Raw genomic sequence first — 23,009 nt, forward strand, 5'->3', positions numbered from 1 at the left:
CTCCCCACATTCAAATCCTTCCAAAATTCCATCTTCTCCAACAAGCTTTCCCTAATTAATTAATTTCCAGCACCTTGGCCTATATCATCCCTCCCTCCAACTCTAGCACTCAATACATTTACATCCTCCTTAGCACACACATGCTTGTATGCGTGAGTGTATATCTGCTATACATAGTAAATATAATAAACATGTACATACATTCGCTGTATTTTTGACCTCTCCAGTTGTAAACACTTTCATGTTTGTTTCCCCCAGTAGAATCTGAGTTTCTTGTGAACAGGGTAATTCATTATTCTGTACTTTAAGGGCATCTAGTACAATGCACCACACCAAACTGGAGCTCAATAAATGCTAATACTACTACTAATTGAATATCAATATTATGTTACACCTAATCTGCCTGAATGTGTGTTTTCACAACCTATTATAACTAAGATGTTAAAGAATTAGGGAACAATTGTCCAATAATGTGAGTCTGTCCAGATACAGAACATATGCACACGAGCCATTGTGTCAGAACAAATGGCTTGTGTGCATATGCACAGCAGACACCATGAGTAATAGTGTTAATTTTCCTTACGGAGGAGTCTTGCAAGAACATAATCCCTGCCTTTAAAGAGAACTGGATGTACACAGATCTTTCTAGAAGCTTACGTTCTCAACTGACCTAACATGAACTTCACATACAAACAGTATAAAGGCACCTCAATCGATCAATGTTATTTACTGACTGCTTACTGTGTGCAGAGCACTGTACTAAGCACTTAGGAGAGTATAAGGCAATAGAGTATGAGAATATGTATTTAAGTGCTGTGGAACCAGAATGAGTTTCAAAGTGCTTACTGGGTACAGTCCAAGTACATAAATGACATAGAAGGGAGGGTGAATAGGGTGGGTAACTGAAAAGTTAGTAAGGAAGGCCTCTCTGGAGGAGATATGATTTTAGTAGGGCCTTGAAGATGGGGAGAGTGGTAGCTTTATTGTTTTTCGTGGTTAGTTTCATGATTTTAATTTTTCATACTTGTAGGTCTTCAAGTAGACATATAGGGAAAGAATGCCACCTGGATAATTGAGTAAAATGATCATTTTCATTCTATCATATAGCCCAGAAAAGCTTCCTGCAGGACGTGGGATGTGAGGAAGCTTCGGGGCGTTTCCATTTGTTTTTAGAGGAAGACAAAAGGTAAGTGGCTTACTGGATGGAATGTGGACAGCTGTTCTAGAAATATGAGACGGACTGGAAAAAAATCCTGAAGTGAAAGGCTTGCATCCATTACGTACTATTACTGCTTGTGAGAAATACCTAAATAACATTTTCTAAAATCTGGAGAAAAAAAAATTCCCAAGTAAAAATAATCACCTCCAACATTTTATAAATATCTAATGAAAAGTTTTTTTAGAAGAGGGAATAAATGACTAATTTTATTCACCTATTTTGCGTGGGGTGGTTTTAGGGTTTTTTTAAATTCCCTCCTTTCCCTATCCTGTAAGACAATTAGGAACACTGTAATGAGAATGTCATGGTCCTGGTTTCCTTAGTCCTACTGTGATCCTAACGGGCAAGCCTGGAAGACAGATACACGTACACACACACCCCTGGGATGAGCAAAGGCAAAACTGAGTTAAAAACCAAGAAGAATAACTTTATCCTGAATATGGCCATATGGGCAGATAGAAAAGGAAGTCTGTAACTAGGTAGGGAGTTGAGCTTAATTTGTAGTAGGATGGATACTGGATTGCTGAAAACTAGCACTTCCCAGGGTATCAATAATCACTTCCCAGGAGTCCCGACAGCAGATGGAATGAGGAGTTTGAAGAGACGAAGTTCCAATACTTCTTACTTCCAGCACACTCTCATGGCTCCAAGATTCCTTACTGGCTCAGGAGTGCTAGGCCCGCTGAAGACATAATTCGCCCCAGAGCCTGTCGAAACCCCTACGGAGGCTAAAATGAGTCAAGGCTCTCCCTAAGCCAACTTTTTTCCTACTGATCATTATAAAACCTAAAAACAAATTGACCATTGTTTTGCTTACATCTCATTACCCCTTTTAGCAGCATTCAAACATGGGCTACATATTCATATAAAACAAACACAAGTTCTGTCAGTGCTCCAAGAGAATCCTGACAAATGTAGACAATTAGCCCATACACCCCAGTTAGTCAGTTTACACAATTAAGAAACCAATCACATCCTACACTTGTAGCTTGCCCGTTGTTCCTTTACTTTCAAGCTTCTTTGAAGGGAAGGGAAGCTTGCTTTTGACTTCTAAAAATGGAACAGTTACACCCGCCCGTTAATGATAACATGAAACAGGCTATTTCTCAAAATCTAAAAGGAAAGATTAACTCTAACTACTGGCCTAGGCTCAGGGAAAATGTATTTCCATACCTAGTTGACATGCCATATGTTGGTAGGTAATTTTGACTTCTTCCCTAAATTTCTGAACATCCATTCTGTGAGCCTTTCAAAGTTTCATAAAGCATTAATTTCCATTTAATGGAAAAGATGATGATGATGGTATTTGTTAAGCGCTTCCTATGTGCCAAGCACTGCTCCAAACGCAAGGTGCAGGTGGGAAAAATACACTATTTTATCCACAACCTTGGGCTATTTTAGCTCCACCTCAGCTCGAAAAGAAAGTATTTATTTATGTCGTCAATGGTAACAGAAGCTAAAAGACTTCTGAAACTTTACTAGAAGAGGAAGCTTTCATGAAGATGCAAAATGCTATTATTATATGTTTGAGGAACTACTGAAAGATTTCAAAAGGTCAGCATTTTAGAACAAAGATTTTGAAAACTATTTTAATACGTGCTAGATGTAAAAATTAAGTCCTTTTGATTACAGGGTTTTTTTTAATTAAATAATTTGAAAATTGGAGAGTGAGCTTTTACTAACTGCCCAAAGGGAATTATAAAAATGATTTTATGCACAATCAAGTCTTCAAAGCTATCACTGATATCTCAATGGATAGGTTATATTTTTCAGGACCATTAACTAGGCTCCTCGAGGGTGGAGTTGCATCTTATTTCAATTGGCATATTCTGCTTTCATGCAGTACAGTACTTTGCACTCAGTAGGCATTTTACATTGGTTGCTGATGTTTCATTTGTAAAAATGAATCTATGGAACATAGAATGATAGATTAGATTTCAAAATCATACGAATAGCATTTGAAAAGCGCCTATGTGGTGCAGTCCACTGGACAAGGCGCTTGGGAACGAATGAATTTTAGAAATCACAATGAGTTTACACTCTACTGGGGAAGACCAACATAAAAATATTTACAACTAGAGTGGTAGAAATAAAAAAATTGAATAAACATGTATATACATAATAATAATAATAATGATGGCATTTATTAAGCGCTTACTATGTGCAAAGCACTGTTCTACATTGATGTTGAGGGATTTATTCAGTAACCCCTCTGAAAACTGAAAACTTCACTTCCTTCATTCCATTTAATCTCACAAATCCCCGGTGATGTAAAAGGCGGTCAGGGCTAATAGCCTCTCTTTCTGAATAACTGAGGTTAGTGATTTTCCCAAGGATAGGGTCAATATCAGAGCAAGGTTGCCTGTTTTGACACACACTTGCCTAGTATTTCCACACACATTTAAATCATAACACTATTTAAATAAAACCACATTTATTATTACTTGCAAATGCCGTAAAATGGACAGTTTTCCGGAGGAATATAATACAAGACACTGATGAAAATATTCACTGCATCTGCCAAGTTACTGCACATTTACTAGACCTCTACTATGGAAGAACGACACAAGGGGTGACTTGGAGGTGGGGTGCCTGGGGGGCGGGCCAACAGTGGAGGACATATAAATCCCGGGCCTGGAGGGAAGAAGGTCTTGGGTTCTAATCCTGGCTCCGCCACTTGTCTGCTATGTGACCTTGGGCAAGCCACATGTCAAAGTGAGTGGCTCTTTGTACCTCGGGCACTGCGAAAGAGTTTCCCTTATGACCCGGCTGGCCGCTGGATGAAAGGAGTTCATGGCTTATCCCTATATGTTAAACACCCTGACCTATGTGCCTCCTTCTTTTCCTTAAAAGTTATCACTTTCCTAAGGTGGCTGAGTCACAGCTGTACCTTGGAGCTAAGCGTGGCTTAGAGGATCGAGCACAGACCGGGATGTCAGAAGGACCTGGGTTCTAATCCCGGCTCCGCTCCATAATAATGATGGTATTTGTTAAGTGCGCACTACTACTACTACTACTAATAATGGCATTTATTAAGCGCTTACTATGTGCAAAGCACTGTTCTAAGCTCTGGGGTGGTTACAAGGTGATCAGGTTGTCCCACAGGGGGCTCACAGTCTTAATCCCCATTTTCCAGATGAGGGAACTGAGGCACAGGGAAGTTAAGTGACTTGCCCACAGTCACACAGCTGACAAGTGGCGGAGCCAGGATATGAACTCATGACCTCTGACTCCCAAGCCCAGGCTCTTTCCATTGAGCCATGCTGCTTCTCCTATGTGCAAAGCACTGTTCTAAGCGCTGAACAGCAGTCCCACGTCTGCTGTGTGACCTTGGGCAAGTCATTTCACTCCTCGAGGCCCCAGTTACCTCATCTGTAAAATGGGGATTAAGAGTATGAGCTCCATGTGGGACAGGGACTGTGTCCAACCTGATTACCTTGTATCATCATCATCATCATTCGTATTTATTGAGCGCTTACTATGTGCAGAGCACTGTACTAAGCACTTGGGAAGTACAAATTGGCAACATATATCCCAGTATCTACCCCAGTGCTTAGAACAGTGCCTGGCACATAAGTGCTTAACAAACAAATACCATAATTATTATTAAGACACTTCACTTCTCTGTGCCTCAGTTACCTCATCTGTAAAATAATAATAATAATTTTGGTATTTGTTAAGCGCTTACTATATGCAAAGCACCGTTCTAAGTGCTGGGGAGGATACAAGGTGATTAGGTTGTCCCACGTGGGGCTTATAATCTTAATTCCCATTTTACAGATAAGGTAACTGAGGCACAGAGAAGTTAAGTGACTTGCCCAAAGTCACACAGCTGACAGGCAGCAGAGCCGGGATGGAGACTGAATCCGTGAGCCACGTAAAGGACTGCGTTCAATCTGATTTGCTTATATCTACCCCAGTGCTTAGAACAGTGCCTGGCACATAGTAAGCGCTTAACAAATACTGCAATTATTATACCCCTTGGGTGCACGTACTGTGGGGTGGTCACAACCCGGGATATGCATTTACTTGGAAAATCCCATTTTACACCTGACTCTACAAGTTCATCAGAATGAGTACTTTGTAGGAATAAATTCCTTGTTCTTTATCTCTGGTCAAAATTGGTCCTATTTTATTCAACTTTCATAGGAAAACGCTATATCATTTACATCATCCACCTGATTGTACCAGTAAATTTATTTTGATAAACCTCAAAAGGTGTGTTCATAGTTTCTTTAAAATTGCCTTAAAGTTAAAAAGGTAGTTAAAAAAAGAAAAAGACATATGCAATTGTAATTTTAATTATGGCTAAAAAAGTAGAAGCTATTGTGACAGGAGTAAAACTGAAATCTGAGATTGGGAATGGATTAAATTTGCATGGATAATAAACTCACTGGACAAGATATCACTAATAGCCAAAAGAAGACTGGCAAATATCTTTTGGTATTTAGTTCCCTAATCCTAGAAATGCATAATCAAGCGTAGAGAATTTCCATTACACGTAGAGAACGCCTACTCTAAAATCAAAAATCAGCTACATAGATTAGGCCATACTCTTCTGGCCTGTGAAAAGGAGGGAGACAGCTAAACACCCTACACAGCTGGAGAGGGGAGAGGAGGGAATTTGTTTACTCCCTCACTTTGGTGACTCCGAACTGGAAACGCAAAATTTCCATGGGACCTGTCCTGGAAGCAGGGTAGAAAAACACACAGCTGGTATTTTTTAGGGCAAGTTAAGCATGTTTACCAGCCTCTTGGCACTGCTGCCACTGGATCTTCCTTGGGCAGGTATTTTTCTTTCCTTTGCATGTGTTTTATATGCACAAGATGCTGGATTTCTTGGGGGCTACCTAACAAGAGTAACAACAACTGTGGTATTTATTAAGCACTTAGTACATGCCAAGCATTGTACTAAGCACTGGAGTAGATACAAGATAATCAGGTCCAGCACAGTCTCTGTCCCATATGGGGCTCGCAGTCTAAGTGGGAGGGAGAACGGGTACTGAATTCCCATTTTTACAGGTAAGGAAACTGAGGCATGGATAAGTGCTGAGGCTGATCCTACTTCAACCCAACCTGCACATTTCACTCCTCAGCACCAACCTACACACTGTACTTCATTCTTGCCTGTCTCATCGCCGATGTCTTGCTTACACCCTCCCTCTGGCTTGGAGCCCCCTCCCCCTTCTTATCCAACAGACTACCCCTCTCCCACCTTCAAAGCCCTACTAAAATTACATTTTCTCCAAGAGGCCTTCCCTGACTAAGCCCTCATTTCCCTATCTGAGCCCTCACTATGCATCACTATAAGCTTGGGTCTGTTCCTCTCTCCAGCACCAAAGAACTTACCTATGTATCCTCCTGTAATGCATTCTAATGTCTGTTTCCTCTAGTCTGTAAACTCCTGTGGGTAGGGACTGTCTCTACCTATCTTTTGTATGGTTCTCTTGCAATCACGAGTACACTGCTCTGCACACAGTAAGCACCACTGATCGACTGGGACTTGCCTAAGATCCCAAAGCAGACACGTGACCCAACTGAGACTAGAACCCAGATCCTGACCCCTAACCCTGCACTCTTTCCATTACACCTCACTGTTTCTCACAACAGATAGATACCCACAGACACACATACACACATGCACATACTCTGTGCACTTGCACATCCATACACATATCAGAGACCAAAGCATGTGTGTGCACAGACATACACACACAAGGCCCATGACTGAACACACAGGCACATACATGTGTGCAAGGCTCTAAGGAGTGTAGTATTTTTGGGACAGAGCGCCGCTCATGCTTCCCCTCATTCCGTCCAGGGGCAGGCTCCAGGCAGACGTCCAGAGGCGGGACCATGGGGACCAGACCCATTCTCACCCTAAAGAATGACCAAACCCTACAGTGAGAAGCAGCATGGGTTATTTATTTATTTATTCTACTTGTACATATCTATTCTATTTATTTTATTTTGTTAGTATGTTTGGTTTTGTTCTCTGTCTCCCCCTTTTAGACTGTGAGCCCACTGCTGGGTAGGGTCTGTCTCTATATGTTGCCAATTTGTACTTCCCAAGTGCTTAGTACAGTGCTCTGCACATAGTAAGCGCTCAATAAATACGATTGATGATGATGATGATGATGATGATGAAAGAGCACGGGTTTGGGAGCCAGAGGTCATGGGTTCTAATCCCGGCTCTGCCACTTATCAGCTGCGTGACTTTGGGCAAGTCACTTAACTTCTCTGTGCCTCAGTTACCTCATCTAGAAAATGGGGATTAAGACTGTGAGCCCCATGTGGGACAACCTGATCACCTTGTAACCTCCCCAGCGCTTAGAACAGTGCTTTGCACATAGTAAGCGCTTAAAAAATGCCATCATTATTATTATTATGTGGGACAACCTGATTACCTTGTATCTCCCCCAGTGCTTAGAACAGTGCTTGACACATAGTAAGCACTTAACAAATACCAAAATTATTATTTTTATTATTACAGTGCCAGTGGGGGGGCAACAAGGGAGGTGGAGGGACAGATGAGGGGGGCACAGGGTGCCCCACCAGACCCCAAGTGTGGCCTCCTGACCAGCTGCAGCTGCCTGTGGGTTCGGAGGGAAGACGGGCTAGAGTGAGGCTACAGAAAAAGGAGTATGGCTTTGCATCATCACCTTGTGCATGATAGTGCTAAGCATGTCTCAGGCTGCGCTTGAATGGACGGGAGAAATAGGATATTCTTTTCCTGTCACAATTTGACCCTTGGAACTAAAGAGGGAAAACTAATGTCATCATGTTTACATCAGACTGTTTTAAGTCAGGAGAATAACTACCACGGAAATAATTTTGTGAAAAAGGATACGTTGTCCTGACAAGCCAGATGTTACTTCACAAATTTTGCTAGTCACAATTTAAGGACACACAGCATTTTGAGGGGAAAGGAACAAATACTGCAGGCAGTTCTGTTATTAGTGCATCCAGGCTGGGAAGGTGGAGGGAGCAGGTAGCATAAACTACAGGCAACTAAGCAGTGAGTCACCATTTCCTGCTCCAAATGGAAAATAACACATGAGGTTCGAGAGATTGCTCGCTCATCTAATATTTAAGCTCCTTGCGGTCAGGGAAGTGTCTATCAACTCTGTTGTACTCTCTCAAGTGCTTTGTTAAGTGTTCTGCACACAGTAAGAGCTCAATAAATACACTGCTTGATTGTGAGTTGGAGGCAATCAGCTGGGAGCTTCAATCAAGAGGTCTCAGTGTTTTTTAAACTTCGGTAAAAATGTGCCGCCAGATTTTTTCCAAAAAAATATTTCCAACAACACACTAAACTAAATGAACCACCTATTAGAAACTACTCCATTTTAAAACAACTTCAGGAAGTACTCTCTGAAGTATGATTTTTCTGGATATTTCATCAATATGGAACACAAAAATGTCAAACGCTTAGAGTATATAATGTCCAGTTTGGGTCACTGCGCCATTTTAAAAGACTATAAAACAACTGGAGTGAGAGTCCAGAAAAAAGGCAAAAAAGATTAAGGGGGTGGAAAATAGACCCTATGAGGATAGTTAAAGGCAACGGAGACTATGAATGACTTAACTGTCTTCCAATACATGATATATTTTATGGGAAAGATGTTGACTGGTTGTTCTCCCTTTTCGCAGAGAAGCCAACAAATTAAAACAGGAGAGACTTTAGTTGAATGCATGGAATAACAACTGTCAAGAAGATAAAATCAGGATAGGCTATTCAGGCAAGATGTGAAGTCTCCAACCTAGAGGACCTTGATGAAAAAAGACATCTACATGTCTTAGATAAGTCCCTCACCTATCTGGAGACAGTAACCATATCTGATGATAGCCTTTCCGACTGTATGACTCTACGCTGCATATTGAACCCACTACCCTATTTCTCCAGTGGCAGAGCGGTCCTTTCCTGAAGAAAAACATCTCAGAGGACCAACGTGCCACAGGCAAATTCTTCGGTTCTCAGCTTCAGCTGGAAACCTAATGCAATTAAAATGTGCAATTAAAACCAAAAAATAGTTGACTATTTTTAGTCCGTTAATGGCTGTCTTAAAACAAGGACTTAAAAAGAAGGAACAACAGTTTTCCTCTAAAATACTGTTCTTTAACAAACTAAATATTAGACCACTGGTTAATCACCTAAAATCTTATTTAGAAAAAAATCACCAATTTTAATGTTTTCAGAAGTGGTCAAAATTATGACCATAAAGAGTCCGTGAATTGACCCTGACTGGAATTAAATGAAATTTAAAACTGGTTTAGGAAAAAGTGAAGTACCGTCCATGATGAAAAGATATTTATAACTAGTTGCAAAAGCTTCCTTATATCTTCGGGCTGTCTTTACTCATAATTGTTTACACCCACTTTACCATAACATGTGGGTTGCATTCTTGCCAAACCCAAGCTCAGGGGAAAAGAAAATTGGCATAATTGTCTAAAATAGGATAAGAAAGATAAAGGTCTGAAGAAGATCAGACTGTTTGGCTTGTAAAAGATCATATATAGCAGTAACAGAGAAAGAAAGAGAATGGGGCAGAGACAGAGAGAACACAACAGTCAAGGGATATAATTCACAGACATTTAAAAACACAGTTTGAAGATACCCGTCACAGCACAAAAGAGATTTCTGAAAAGCTTTGAAAAGGAAACGAGCATCCTTTAAATACCGGTGATAAAGTCAGAAGACATATTATAAAATACAAAAAAGCAGTGAGACTAATGTTCGTGATTTAACTCTACAGTTATTTTTTGAACACTGTAAAAACTGGTCATTTTAGCTCCGATGTCATTTTGTAGGCGCTCCTACAATGGAAATATTCCAAGTGATTGTCTCTTTGCTCTTTACTGATCTTAGACATTCTACTTAAATAAGCAATCAAATAAAGGAACATTAGGCTATTTTTTCCCCTCGGGTCTAAATTTAATTTTTCAAGTTGACTAAATTTTGACAGAGGTTTTTGAAAAAAATCAATTTCTTTGCTACAAATAATCCAAAGACGTTTAAACTCCAACCAAATGGTTCGAGTTGCATGAAAACATTAATGACTGTTTTCCCAAACACTTATTTGTCAGTACACTCCGTGAATATAAAAACCACTTTCCTGAAGCTATTTTACTAAAGAATGTGGCATATTACAAAAAGGAGCTTTAGATGTGTCATTTTCTACACAGACTGCACCCACAATAATGTTATGACACCTCTGAGCTCGACAGATGATATCTTTTCCCACCTGTTTGAATCTCACATGACAGTAAGAATCCACAACGAAAATGTCACTCAAAGTGGTGATGGGTTGGTTTGGTTTTTTTTTACAATCCTTAACGAGAGGTACTCTCTGATCCCTTCTAACTGGATTACTGGATGACCTAGCCAACCGGCTTATTGTGTACAAGAACCCATTGTTTGTAATATTTCAAATTTGCAATCTAAATATTATTGTTCAGAACCAAGAGCGTTATAAACTAAAGCCACCAAAAAGATAATGATGCCAATAACTCGACTTGGGCAAACCTCCTTATGCAAATAATAGAAGCTGGGTGGGATCGACAGTGGTGTAATGAAGCAACTGCTCAAGGCTATGCATCATTTCTAGGTCTCCGGGCACTTTGCTCGAGAGGGTTGGCACTTGAAGCCAAGTGTCAGGCCACGCAGCTTCAGGAAGTTTTCTAACTTCCTTAGAGCTGCTCTAATTGGATCCAATCCAAATAGCTGCTCCAAGCCAAGTAGAAGAGAAGCAACTTGACTCTACGCCAATTAGAGCAGCAAGGACGAAGTAGAAGCGTTTCCATGCCTAGATGTGCGGGTTCATCTCCTCCCCGCGACTCCCTTCAACGCTCAGATCCCTTACCATCACAGTTTTTAGACTGTGAGCCCACTGTTGGGTAGGGACTGTCTCTATATGTTGCCAACTTGTACTTCCCAAGCGCTTAGTACAGTGCTCTGCACACAGTAAGCACTCAATATATACAATTGATTGATTGATTGCCATGGTTTTTCAGTTTTGAGGGGCCCTCTAACCAGTCCTGTTCTGGGTCACCAGCACCCTTATTCTGACTTTAAGGAGGAAGGGTAGAGGCCACTGCCCTCCCCATCTTCAAAGTCCTTCTGAAAGCACTTATAACAACACTCTGCATACAGTGGGTACTCTATCAGTACCACTGACTGATTGATTGAGAGAACCCCTCATCTCCTCCAGGAGGCATTCCCTGATTCACCTGGATTCTCCCATCCCCCCTTCCCTTCCACATCACGTAAACATTGGAGAACTCCCTCTACCCCAACTCAATAGCTGTTTATGTCCATAGTTTTATTCATTCATTCAATCATATTTATTGAGCGCTTACTGTGTGCAGAGCACTGTACTAAGTGCTTGGGAAGGACAAATCGGCAACATATAGAGATGGTCCCTACCCAACAATGGGCTCACAGTCCAGAAGTCTAGTTTTACATTCTGTTGCTTCCCCGACATACAATTTATTTTAGCGCATGCCTCCTCCTTAGGAGTGTAAGCTCCTCGAGGGCAGGGGTCATGTCCGCTGATGCTATCGTATTCTCCCGAGTGCTTAGTATGGTGCTATGCACACAGTAAGCTCTCAATCAATGTTGTCGATGGATTGCGCTGCCCACAGGAGTAGGAACACTGGCCCTGCCCTGGAGGAGTTTAAGATCCAGGGGCGGAGTGAATGAGCATCCTGACTTCCCTTCACTGGGAGGATTCACCTTCTCAGAGGTCACCGGTGACATAAAAACATCTATTAGGCCCTGAACCTCACTTAGGCTGGGCTGGATCCTGGGAAAAAGAAGTGGCACCAGTAGGATCCTGCCCTCTGGGAGCTCCTCTAGACTGTAAACTTGCTGTGGCAAGGAATGTTTGTTATATTGTCCTCTCCCAAGCGCTTAGTACAGTGCTCTGCACCACAGTAAGCACTCAATAAATACAACTGACTGACTGACAAGCCTCAAAGAAGTGCAAGACTAGTTTCCGATCATCCCTTTCAGCTGGAGAGAATGAGCTGAGAGGAAAGTAGGGTAAAGATATGGATCTACACTACAAACTGATTATAAAGAAAAGATATTTAAAAGTACTCTGGCACATTTACAAATTATATTTTGCAATTCCGCTATTACGATTAATACAAGAATGAGGGGCTGCTTGCTAGCAAATTTTTTGATATGAAAAGTTGAAAAAACGTTAAGCATCTGCAACAAAGATGAGGTATTTAATGCACTTCAACAGTCTCCGTGTGCTGTTTCTAACCCAGGTATCCCAAATGTGCCTTCACCTAACATTCTTAGAATATCTGTAGCTAACTTCAGTGGCTTTTTGGCACGAGTATCAAAAGGAAGACTCCGATGTGGTTGTAAGCACTTTTCATTCATTCATTTATTCAATCGTATTTATTGAACGCTTACTGTGTGCACAGCACTGTACTAAGCGCTTGGGAAGTACAAGTCGTCAATGCATAGAGATGGTCCCTACCCAACAACAGGCTCACAGTCTAGAACTTATAATGGAAATCGCCTATCCTTAGAAATGATTAAGAATGAGGTCTACTCTTATCTATCTTGGGCAGTTTAGATGACACCTTCTTGGAAGACAGGGATTAATAAGGCATGCCAACTTTTCACTTGTAGCCTGAGGACAGGGCAGAGGTAAAAGTGTGGAAAAGAGAAAACGGGGAAAGAGAAAGGAAGGAACGGGAAACTCCCTCCCTCTTCATATCCAACAGACCATCGCTCTCCCCATCCTCCAAGCCCTACTCAAAAACAGCTCCTCCAGAAAGCCTTTACTAACTGGCCTCTTATTTTCCCACACTATTCTCCCTCCCTTCTGTGTCCCCTTTGCACTTGGGTCCCTCTAGACTGTTAGCTCATGGTGGGCAGGGAACGTGTGTCTGTTCATTATTATATTGTACTCTCCTAAGCACTTATACGGTGCTCTGCACACAGTAAGCGCTCAATAAATACGATCGACTGACCTGGATCTGTACACCCTAGGCATTTTGAGACTCACACCATCTCCATTCCTATGGCAGTTAAATTCACATCCTTACACTGTTGCTTCTCTAGCTGTAATTCATTTTAATGTCCATCCCCCCTCGTTAGACCATGAGCCCCTTGAGGGCCAAGACTGTGTCTATCAACTCCATTGTACTCTTTCATGAATTCAGTACTGTGCTGTGCAGCCAGAAAGCACTCAATACATCCCATTCATCGAGAGGAAGAGCTTTCCACCGTCCTCCACTGCTGTCACAGCTGCCACTGCCAGCCAAAAGGCAGGAACTCTAGCCCCAGCCCGGGTCAACCTGGCTGAGCTGCCATTCAGGAGGCGGTGGCAACGGTTGAGGACTCCAGGCTTGGAAGGGGCACAGGGGCTGCGCAGACTGGCCCCGGCTGCGGCTCTGCAGACCGGACATCTGCCTCGGACCGTCCGTGGATCAAGGGTGAAGCAGGCCTATGGGCTTGTCCTCACTCGATTCCAGGAGCTTCTGGCCTAACCCTGGAACCGGGAGAGGACGACGGGAATCCCATGGACTCCCAGACCGAGATGGGCACCACAGCCTTCCCAGCAGGGGCGAAAAGAGATGTCAACATTTCGACGCTACTTTTGGACCTTTTCCAGTTTCAATGGGTGGGCTAGCTTGGGCTGACTACCTTGCCAAAAATGCTTATGGGGTGAAGCTAGCGATTTCACGATCTCACACCAGACTCATGGGGGCAACGGCTCTCATTGCCTACATGAAGCTGGAGTCCCTGCAGTAAATCAGCTTAACGAGTCTATGAATCTTCTAACAGCAATGGAAAAAGCAAAGCATCAAATTATTATCATCATCACCATCGATGGTATGTAGCGGCACTTATATGTAGTGAGCGCTTACTGGGTGCAGAGTACTGTACTATGCGCTTGGAAGACTGCAATCCAAAAGAGTTGGCAGACCCATTCCCTGCCACAGTGAGCTTACAGTCCAGAGGGGGAGACAGATGTTCATATAAATTATTTATAATCACAGTCTTCTTTCAAGACTCTTAGTGTCAACAGGGGATGGAACATTTACAGACCAATTTCCAGAAACACATGCTAATCATCATGCATTTCATAACGTCTCTAGACTATGCTCATTATTTGCAGGGAACGTATCTGCTAATTCTGTTGTACTGAACTCTCCCAAGCATTTAGAACAGTGCTCTACATGTAATTACTGCTCCATAAATACCGCTGAATTGATTATAAAGCCAATGTATGAGAAGAGTTAAAAAAGCACTGCAATGCACCACAATGTAAATAATCACTAAAGAGCAGTCTTCAGTCTGTAAGCCACTTGTATTTTTCCATTGGCACTGAAGCCTTGACAGTATTCCTTGTTTCTGATGCAGGCAAGGAAGCTGGGTAATAAAAAAATATTATTATGAACTTTGGGTGTTAAAGCCACTTCTGACTTTACAATTCCTAAATAAATTCCTCAGTAATATTCAAATTTGATCTCAGACCCCCTGAAACATACGGGGTAATGATCATTTCCCATGCCACTTTGTGAGTCGAGAAAATATTGAAAGACCTCAGCTAATTGCAGAAGTTGACAAATATCTTGCTGCTCACAGAGCCAGTCATTTTGAGTTTCTCAATCGTTCCCCAATAACGGAGAATAAGGGCAAAATCACAAGCTCTTACAGGAAGAGTTGCATAAAGGAGTCTATGATTCATCTTTAAAATATTAAATTCCAGGTGAACAGACTAAGTAGTGTGGCCAGGCACACTATATGGATCACAGGTTACAAAACACCCCATGTCAAATCTGAAAAATGTTCACCTCTTCACTATTAAAAAAAAAAAAATACAACCTACTGAGAGTCTGTCTCTCCCCTCCGAAGAAGTGCACGGGGGGTCACAACATCTCTAAGCTGCTATCCAGAGATTTGTGTGGTTTCTACAATAGAAATGGGTAGATTCCAATCCCCAGATTACAGGGCACAGAGATTTATAAATTGAACCCGTACAGCACCACAATCACTCCTAGGTGTCAACGTACCACTATTTGGGGGTGGAGCAGATAGCAACAAGCTGAGAAGCAGCATGATCTAGTGGTTAGAGCAGGGGCCCTGGGAGTCAGAAGGACCTGGGTTCTAATTCCGGTTCTGCCACTTGTCTGCTGTGAGACCCCGGGCAAATCACTTCACTTCTCTATGCCTCAGTTACCTCCTCTGTAAAATGGGGACTAAGACTGTGAGCCTCATGTGGGACATGGACTGTGTCCAACCTGATCAGTTTGTATCTATCCCAGCCCTTAGAGCAGTGCCTAACACTTAGTAACTGCTTAAAAAATACCATTTAAAAAAAAACAAACAAAAAAACGGGAGAGTAAGGCTTAACATAATCGAAAAAGAAGCACCGATGGCTATCTGTAGAACAATTTACATTAGGAAAAATTTTAAATAACATCATGAGATTATTATACATTTTATATTCTATGAAGCTATCTGGCCAAGAATGCCTAGGGTCCAAATAAAGTTTTGAAAGAAACTTTCTACTAAAAATACCCCTTTTGGTCCAAACTATGGCATCAACTTGCCAGTAGAGAAGACTGTACTGTTTAAACAAGGCTATTATATTTGAGGCCATATGCCATTACCCCAACTTCAATCGTTGCCATAGGAACTTTGATTTCTGCACTTCCACAGATAACTAATAGTATAATAGTACTTCAGTCTTTTCCCTCTTTCAGCCCTGTCCTAAACTCTTCACACTGACTGTGAGCCCACTGTTGGGTAGCGACTGTCTCTGTATGTTGCCAGCTTGTACTTCCCAAGCGCTTAGTACAGTGCTCTGCACACAGTAAGCGCTCAATACGAGTGATTGATTGATTGATCAAGGGAGCTTAAGAACAGTCTTCAGAATCTAGGGAAACTGACTGACTGAAAGGTATGGACAGCAAAGCAGCTCCATATTCAGCCTAGGGCAGCAGCTGCCAATTGGACATATTCCCGGATCAATAGCTAGATATTTTTTACAGGAATCAATCAATCAGTAGTATTTACTGAGCACCTACTATGTACGGACCATGGTAATAAGTTCATGGGAGAGTATAATACAACTATTTATTTATTTATTTTACTTGTACATATCTATTCTATTTATTTTATTTTGTTAGTATGTTTGGTTTTTTTTTTCCTCTGTCTCCCCCTCTTAGACTGCGAGCCCAATGTTGGGTAGGGACTGTCTCTATATGTTGCCAATTTGTACTTCCCAAGCCCTTAGTACACTGCTCTGCACATAGTAAGTGCTCAATAAATATGATTGATTGATTGATTGATTAACAGAGCTGTCAGATACATTCCATACACACAAAGGAAAATACTGCCTGCCCATCAACCTAGATGCTTTGCTTTGTGCTATCAACTGTCTCCCCATCTAGACTGTAAGCCTGTTTTGGGCAGGGAACGTGTCTACCAATACTGGTGTATTGTACTCTCCTAAGGGCTTAGTACAGTGCTCTGCACACAGTAAGAACTCAATAAATACCACTGATTGATCTGCTTCCCTTCTTGCTGAATTGAAAGCCCCTTCAGCTAACAAGGAAGATTTTGTTAGGGGTATTAAAAACAAACACATTCTGCATTCTATTTCTTAAGCTGGTGATGGCTTTGCCAGTTCAGTCCCGAGTATGAGAAACATCTATATATAACAGTGCAGTGATACTATATAAACTCCTGGCTTCTTTTTCGATGTGCTTATTTGTGAAGGGTGTGACAAACGTTATCTTGGGATTACTAAAATGAAGGAAACTAAAGATAACTAATGAGTGACTTCTCCAAGTTCAACAGCAAGCTCAATACACAGGGCCGGTAGAACCGTTCCCTGCCTGCAACAAGCTTACAGTCTAGAGGAGGAGATAGATATTAATATAAATCATTTGTAATATACCATTTCAAAGCAGATCATATATGTTACTTAGAAAACTTGTAAACGATTTGTGCCAATGCCACCTATCGTAACGGTAAGCCAGACAAAAAGTAAAAATGAGGAAAAATGAATTTCACATTAACGTCTGCCTTCCCCTCTACGCTGTAAGTTCGTTGTGGGCAGGGAATGTGTGTTTATTGTTGTACTGTGCTCTCCCAGGTGCTTAGTATAATGCTCTGCATATGGTAAGCACTCAGAAAATACGACCAAATGTTGTTTTGAAGTATTTGAATAAAGGGCAGATGTTTAGTGCTATAATAGAGGTGAGTCCTTTTTGAAAGCCCCATCCATGACAATTTAGAAACTATTAAGGGAAACTGAACTAAAGCTAAAATTAGATTTGGAAGAAAACCTGTACTTCTCAAGAAAAGAAAAACCATTCCTGTGCTTTGAGATGCCATTATTTCCAAAGCTAAATGCCAAGCAGTTTAAAACCATAGTCAGAGAAAAATGTGTCACCAGCTTCTCTTACTCCAAACGCTAGCCAGAATTCAGGAAAGTCTCAAAACCCTTATTTTCAAAAGAAAAGAAAAGACAAAATATCAAACAGGGATGAAAGGAAGTGGAATTCCCAAGTCAAAGAAGAAACCAAATTGCCTCAAAGTATATCTTTCTGGCATTTGACACACCACACTTTTTAGCCTCCCTTGCATGGGGTCACAATTCTACAATTATTCAGTTAGAATGAAAGCCATTTTATTAAGAACAAATTGGGAATACCATCATCACAGCCTCACATCCTGTCATGTGTTCACCCTAGTATAGAATTTCACTTCATTGTCTTAGCATCTACTTTCCCCAAAAAATTGCAATCTTAATTTTTTGTAAAGTTTCCACAAATCTTGTTTAAGCGCTTAATTTTCAGAAACTGGAAATGAAATTATGAATCAGAACTTCCTTTAAACAAACAAAAATGTTTAGATCATTCATATATAGTTCCTCATACTGCTGATCTCTATACAATGTAATTTTTAAGAATAAATTTAAAATAATATGCTTTTAAACTCTTAAATGTTTCCAGCCGATACTTCTTAAATCCCTGCATCTTTGGGAAATATGTTACATTACCTAAAACATTATTTTTCATAAGGGATGTTCATTGTTTTACTGTTAGTGTTGTTTTTATAAAGGGGCCTTATAACAAAACAATGTCACTTGGTGCCGTATTAACAATCATAATTCTTCAAACCTAAGCAAGGCATTTTGACAAATTATATTTCAACAATACGGCCTGAAAATGGAGCCTGAAACTGCTTTTTGAGCACACACATGGCCTGCATTTGAAGGATATCTGGCTTAAAGTTATCACTGGAACCTTTTTTGATGGACTTGAATTCATGCCCACTTTTTAGGCTTTATTCCTATAAAATAGTGTTCTGGAAATAGGAAACGTTCTGTTCCTAACAGTTATCAATGATGCATTAAATTCCACTATAAAGTGGGTGTCATTGTCTTGAAATCAAATTATTTTAGTGTATAGTGCTCAGATTCTTCTTAATAGATCAAAATTAGAATGGCCACCGCTATGTCTTTAACGTGAGCATTTATTTCCTGAAGCATCAAAATAGTGTCAAAATGTTCTGATTTTCACCAGTATTGCAATTTCAAAGATTAGTTCTCACCAGTGAAATTTCCATTCATTCTAACTAGAGAAATGCATTCGAGAGTTTAATTTGATTCCCCAGACTATGACTATCAGAGACAAAGACCACTTAACTGTTAAACCCATTAACTGCATGTGAGCAAAATCTCATTTATGTACCATTTCAAAACTTTACCACGGTTTCTTCAAAAATGCATTCCCTTGACAAGCACGGTATGCCCCACAATATGCTATCTGGCAGGACCTCACCATTTTTACAAGCACTTAACACAACTTGCTAAAGATCGCATCATAGACGGTCTTCTCACCAATCCGATCTGTGGTTTGAAATTCTATCCTCCGAAATCTGCTAGTCGTTTCCCAGATTGAAAAGACGAACCATTCATTTTAGGCACTAGTGTTCAAGGGGAACGTGGATGCCACAAATCCATAAGAAAAGTAAATCCATCACTTTTCTGGGAAACCCACGTCTTCCAGATTGAAAAGACGAACCACTCATTTTAGGCACTAGTGTTCAAGGGGAACGTGGATGCCACAAATCCATAAGAAAAGTAAATCCGTCACTTTTCTGGGAAACCCACGTCTTCCAGATTGAAAAGACGAACCATTCATTTTAGGCACTAGTGTTCAAGGGGAACGTGGATGCCACAGATCCATAAGAAAAGTAAATCCATCACTTTTCCGGGAAACCCACGTCTTCCCTTTTAAAAATCTGTATTCAAAGGTGGCATAACTTGAATGTGCTTTCCTGCGCTTACGCCAACGAGACAAAGCACGATTCTCTTTTTAAGACGGAAAGTCGGTTTTCCGTAATTACTAGAGGGGCCCACCTTCAGAAATAAAACGGCTGTGGCACCAAATGGCACAGAAAATGGGTGCTACTGAGATCCATTCGGGGTCCAACGCTTGAACCACAAGAACCCCCTCCGGCCCAAAAGCCGTTCCCTAGTCTGACACTTTCGCAAGCCCGATCTGAAGCGTCGACCGGAAAGCGAGATGCCTAAAAGAAGGAGAGATGGACACTTACATTTGCAGCATGACCTGGTTCAGGAATATGCCGTCCACCAACGCCACATATTCATCCAAGTGGGTCCCGCTCCCTGCAGCAGCCAGAGGTCCAAACGTTTTAACCTGCAACATAACGACCACCATCACGACACCGACTCCCACCTCCATCTCTGCAGCAAGGCACAATTCTCCCGCACATCATGCAGTGGAAGTGCGACGTGCAAACGGAATATGCGTGTGCCCGCGACGTGCAAATGGAATTTGTGTGTGCCCGCGACGTGCAAATGGAATATGTGTGCCTGCGACGTGCAAATGGAATATGTGTGTGCCTGCGACGTGCAAATGGAATATGTGTGTGCCTGCACTGTGCAAATGGAATATGCGTGTGCCTGCGACGTGCAAATGGCATATGCGTGTGCCTGCGACGTGCAAATGGAATATGTGTGTGCCTGCGACGTGCAAATGGAATATGTGTGTGCCTGCAACGTGCAAATGGAATATGTGTGTGCCTGCAACGTGCAAATGGAATATGTGTGTGCCCGCGACGTGCAAATGGAATATGTGTGTGCCCGCGACGTGCAAATGGAATATGTGTGTGCCCGCGACGTGCAAATGGAATATGTGTGTGCCCGCAACGTGCAAATGGAATATGTGTGTGCCCGCGACGTGCAAATGGAATGTGTGTGCCTGCGACGTGCAAATGGAATATGCGTGTGCCCGCAACGTGCAAATGGAATATGTGTGTGCCCGCAACGTGCAAATGGAATATGTGTGTGCCCGCGACGTGCAAATGGAATGTGTGTGCCTGCGACGTGCAAATGGAATATGCGTGTGCCCGCAACGTGCAAATGGAATATGTGTGTGCCCGCAACGTGCAAATGGAATCTGTGTGTTTGCGTGAATATGTGTGTTTGCGTGTGTCTGTAAAATCTATCACTTACCCAAGTGACCAAGGCGCTGGCCATGAATTGCTCCAGAAGGGGAGTGAAAACCTCGCTCTCCATTTTTACAGCTCAAAGGATGGTTAAAAGCAATTCTCAATCAGAATAATAATAATGGGGAAAAAGGGGGGGGGGGCGGGATAGGCAGAGGGAATTGGTGTGGAGGTCCCTAAATACTGAAGGGATGGGTGGAAATCAGTGGAACTCCATTTCCAGGGCCCATCGTGGGAGGGAATCCTATCCTTCCTCAAGGAGAGGGAGAGGAGGAGCCGAAATCCCGAGGGATTGGGTTCGGCGGGCTGGGAATGCCTGTCCAGGGCGAGGAGGGGCGGGAAGAGGGCATCGGGAGAGGGAGAGGGGAAGGGGAAGGAAGGGGCCGAGGCCCCGGAGACAAAAAGCCCTTCACGCCTCTCGGGCTCCTTGACGACCAATTCCGGTCCAGCTTCCCCAAAGGAGATTAACCCCGCGATGGAGGGGGGAAAAAAGGGGGCCAGGCTGTTCCCTCCTTCCCCCGGCCGTTGCCAGGGATGCGCCGCCCTTCCGACGTTGCCCTAAACGCTGCGCTCAGCCCCCGCTTTCCTCCTCCTCCTCCTCAGGAGGAGCGGGAGTAACGGCCGCCGCCGCCGCCGCACCGCAGGGCCGGGCCGCATCACACCCCGCGCCGCCCCGCCCCCGGCAACGGGCGCGCGCCGGCTCCCTCCGCGCCCCGTATCCCTCCGCCGCCCCGCCTCTGGAGCGGGGGGGGGGGGGGGGGCATAGAAACCGCTGTAGGGGGGCGCGCGCCCCCTCACACGCGCGCGCGCATGCGCCGCAGGCCGCCACCGCCTCAGCCCCGGGGGGGGGGGGGGAGGCTCCCTTGGCTCACATCCTATCTATCTATCTATCTATATAGATATAGATCTATATCTATATAGATATATATAGATATAGATATATAGATATAGATCTATATCTATATAGATATATATAGATATAGATATATAGATATAGATCTATATCTATATAGATATATATAGATATATAGATATATCTATCTATATAGATATATCTATCTATATAGATAGGTATATCTATATATATATCTATATATCTGTATAGATAGATATAGATATAGATATATATCTATATAGATATATAAATATATCTATATAGATATATAGAGATATATCTATATAGATAGATAGATAGATATAGATATATATCTATATAGATAGATATAGATATATATCTATATAGATAGATATAGATATATATCTATATAGATAGATATAGATATATCTATATAGATCCTATAGATAGATAGATAGATAGATGATAGATAGATAGATGATAGATAGATAGATAGATGATAGATAGATAGATAGGATTTATATATAGATCAGATAGATAGATAGATAGGTAGATAGATAGATAGATAAATGTGTAGTGTATAGATCCATAGTTTTATTGATCCATTTGGACGGTACTGACGCTTAGTACGTTTGGTTTTGTTCCCTGTCCCCCCCCCCCCCTTTTAGACTGTGAGCCCACTGTTGGGTAGGGACCATCGCTAGATGTTGCCAACTTGGACTTCCCAAGCGCTTAGTCCAGTGCTCTGCACACAGTAAGCGCTCAATAAATACGATTGATTGATTGACTGTATATGTTGCCAACTTGTACTTCCCAAGCGCTTATATAGATAGATAGATAGATAGATATAGATATATATCTATATAGATAGATATAGATATCTATCTATATAGATAGATATAGATATATCTATCTAGATAGATAGATAGATAGATAGATAGGATCTATAGATAGATCCTATAGATAGATAGATAGATGATAGATAGATAGATAGATAGATAGATAGATAGATGATAGATAGATAGATAGATAGATAGGATTTATATATAGATAAGATAGATAGATAGATAGATAGATAGATAGATAGATAGATAGATAAATGTGTAGTGTATAGATCTATAGTTTTATTGATCCATTTGGACGGTACTGACGCTTAGTATGTTTGGTTTTGTTCCCTGTCCCCCCCCCCCCCCCCTTTTAGACTGTGAGCCCACTGTTGGGTAGGGACCGTCGCTAGATGTTGCCAACTTGGACTTCCCAAGCGCTTAGTCCAGTGCTCTGCACACAGTAAGCGCTCAATAAATACGATTGATTGATTGACTGTATATGTTGCCAACTTGGACTTCCCAAGCGCTTAGTACAGTGCTCTGCACGCAGTAATTGCATATGTATAGTGTATAGATCTATAATTCTAT

The 23,009-nt window shown here is 41.9% G+C and overlaps 1 protein-coding gene across 15 annotated transcripts in view; it reads right to left on the reverse strand.

The window, feature by feature from the left end:
• Positions 1-20,808, reverse strand: part of CCDC88A (coiled-coil domain containing 88A) — a 125,422-nt gene extending 104,614 nt beyond the window's left edge. For all 15 annotated transcript variants that reach the window (XM_038750955.1, XM_038750954.1, XM_038750953.1 and 12 more), the window contains exons 1-2: positions 20,746-20,808; positions 19,824-19,927 (exon numbers count right to left, since the gene is read on the reverse strand). In XM_038750955.1, coding sequence (XP_038606883.1) covers positions 19,824-19,927; positions 20,746-20,808 — 167 coding nt within the window. The remainder of the gene's footprint in view (positions 1-19,823; positions 19,928-20,745) is intronic.
• Between the last annotated feature and the right edge of the window lie 2,201 nt (positions 20,809-23,009).

Source organism: Tachyglossus aculeatus, chromosome 9 (genome assembly GCF_015852505.1).
Source record: "Tachyglossus aculeatus isolate mTacAcu1 chromosome 9, mTacAcu1.pri, whole genome shotgun sequence".
NCBI classification, from domain to species: Eukaryota; Metazoa; Chordata; class Mammalia; order Monotremata; family Tachyglossidae; genus Tachyglossus; species Tachyglossus aculeatus.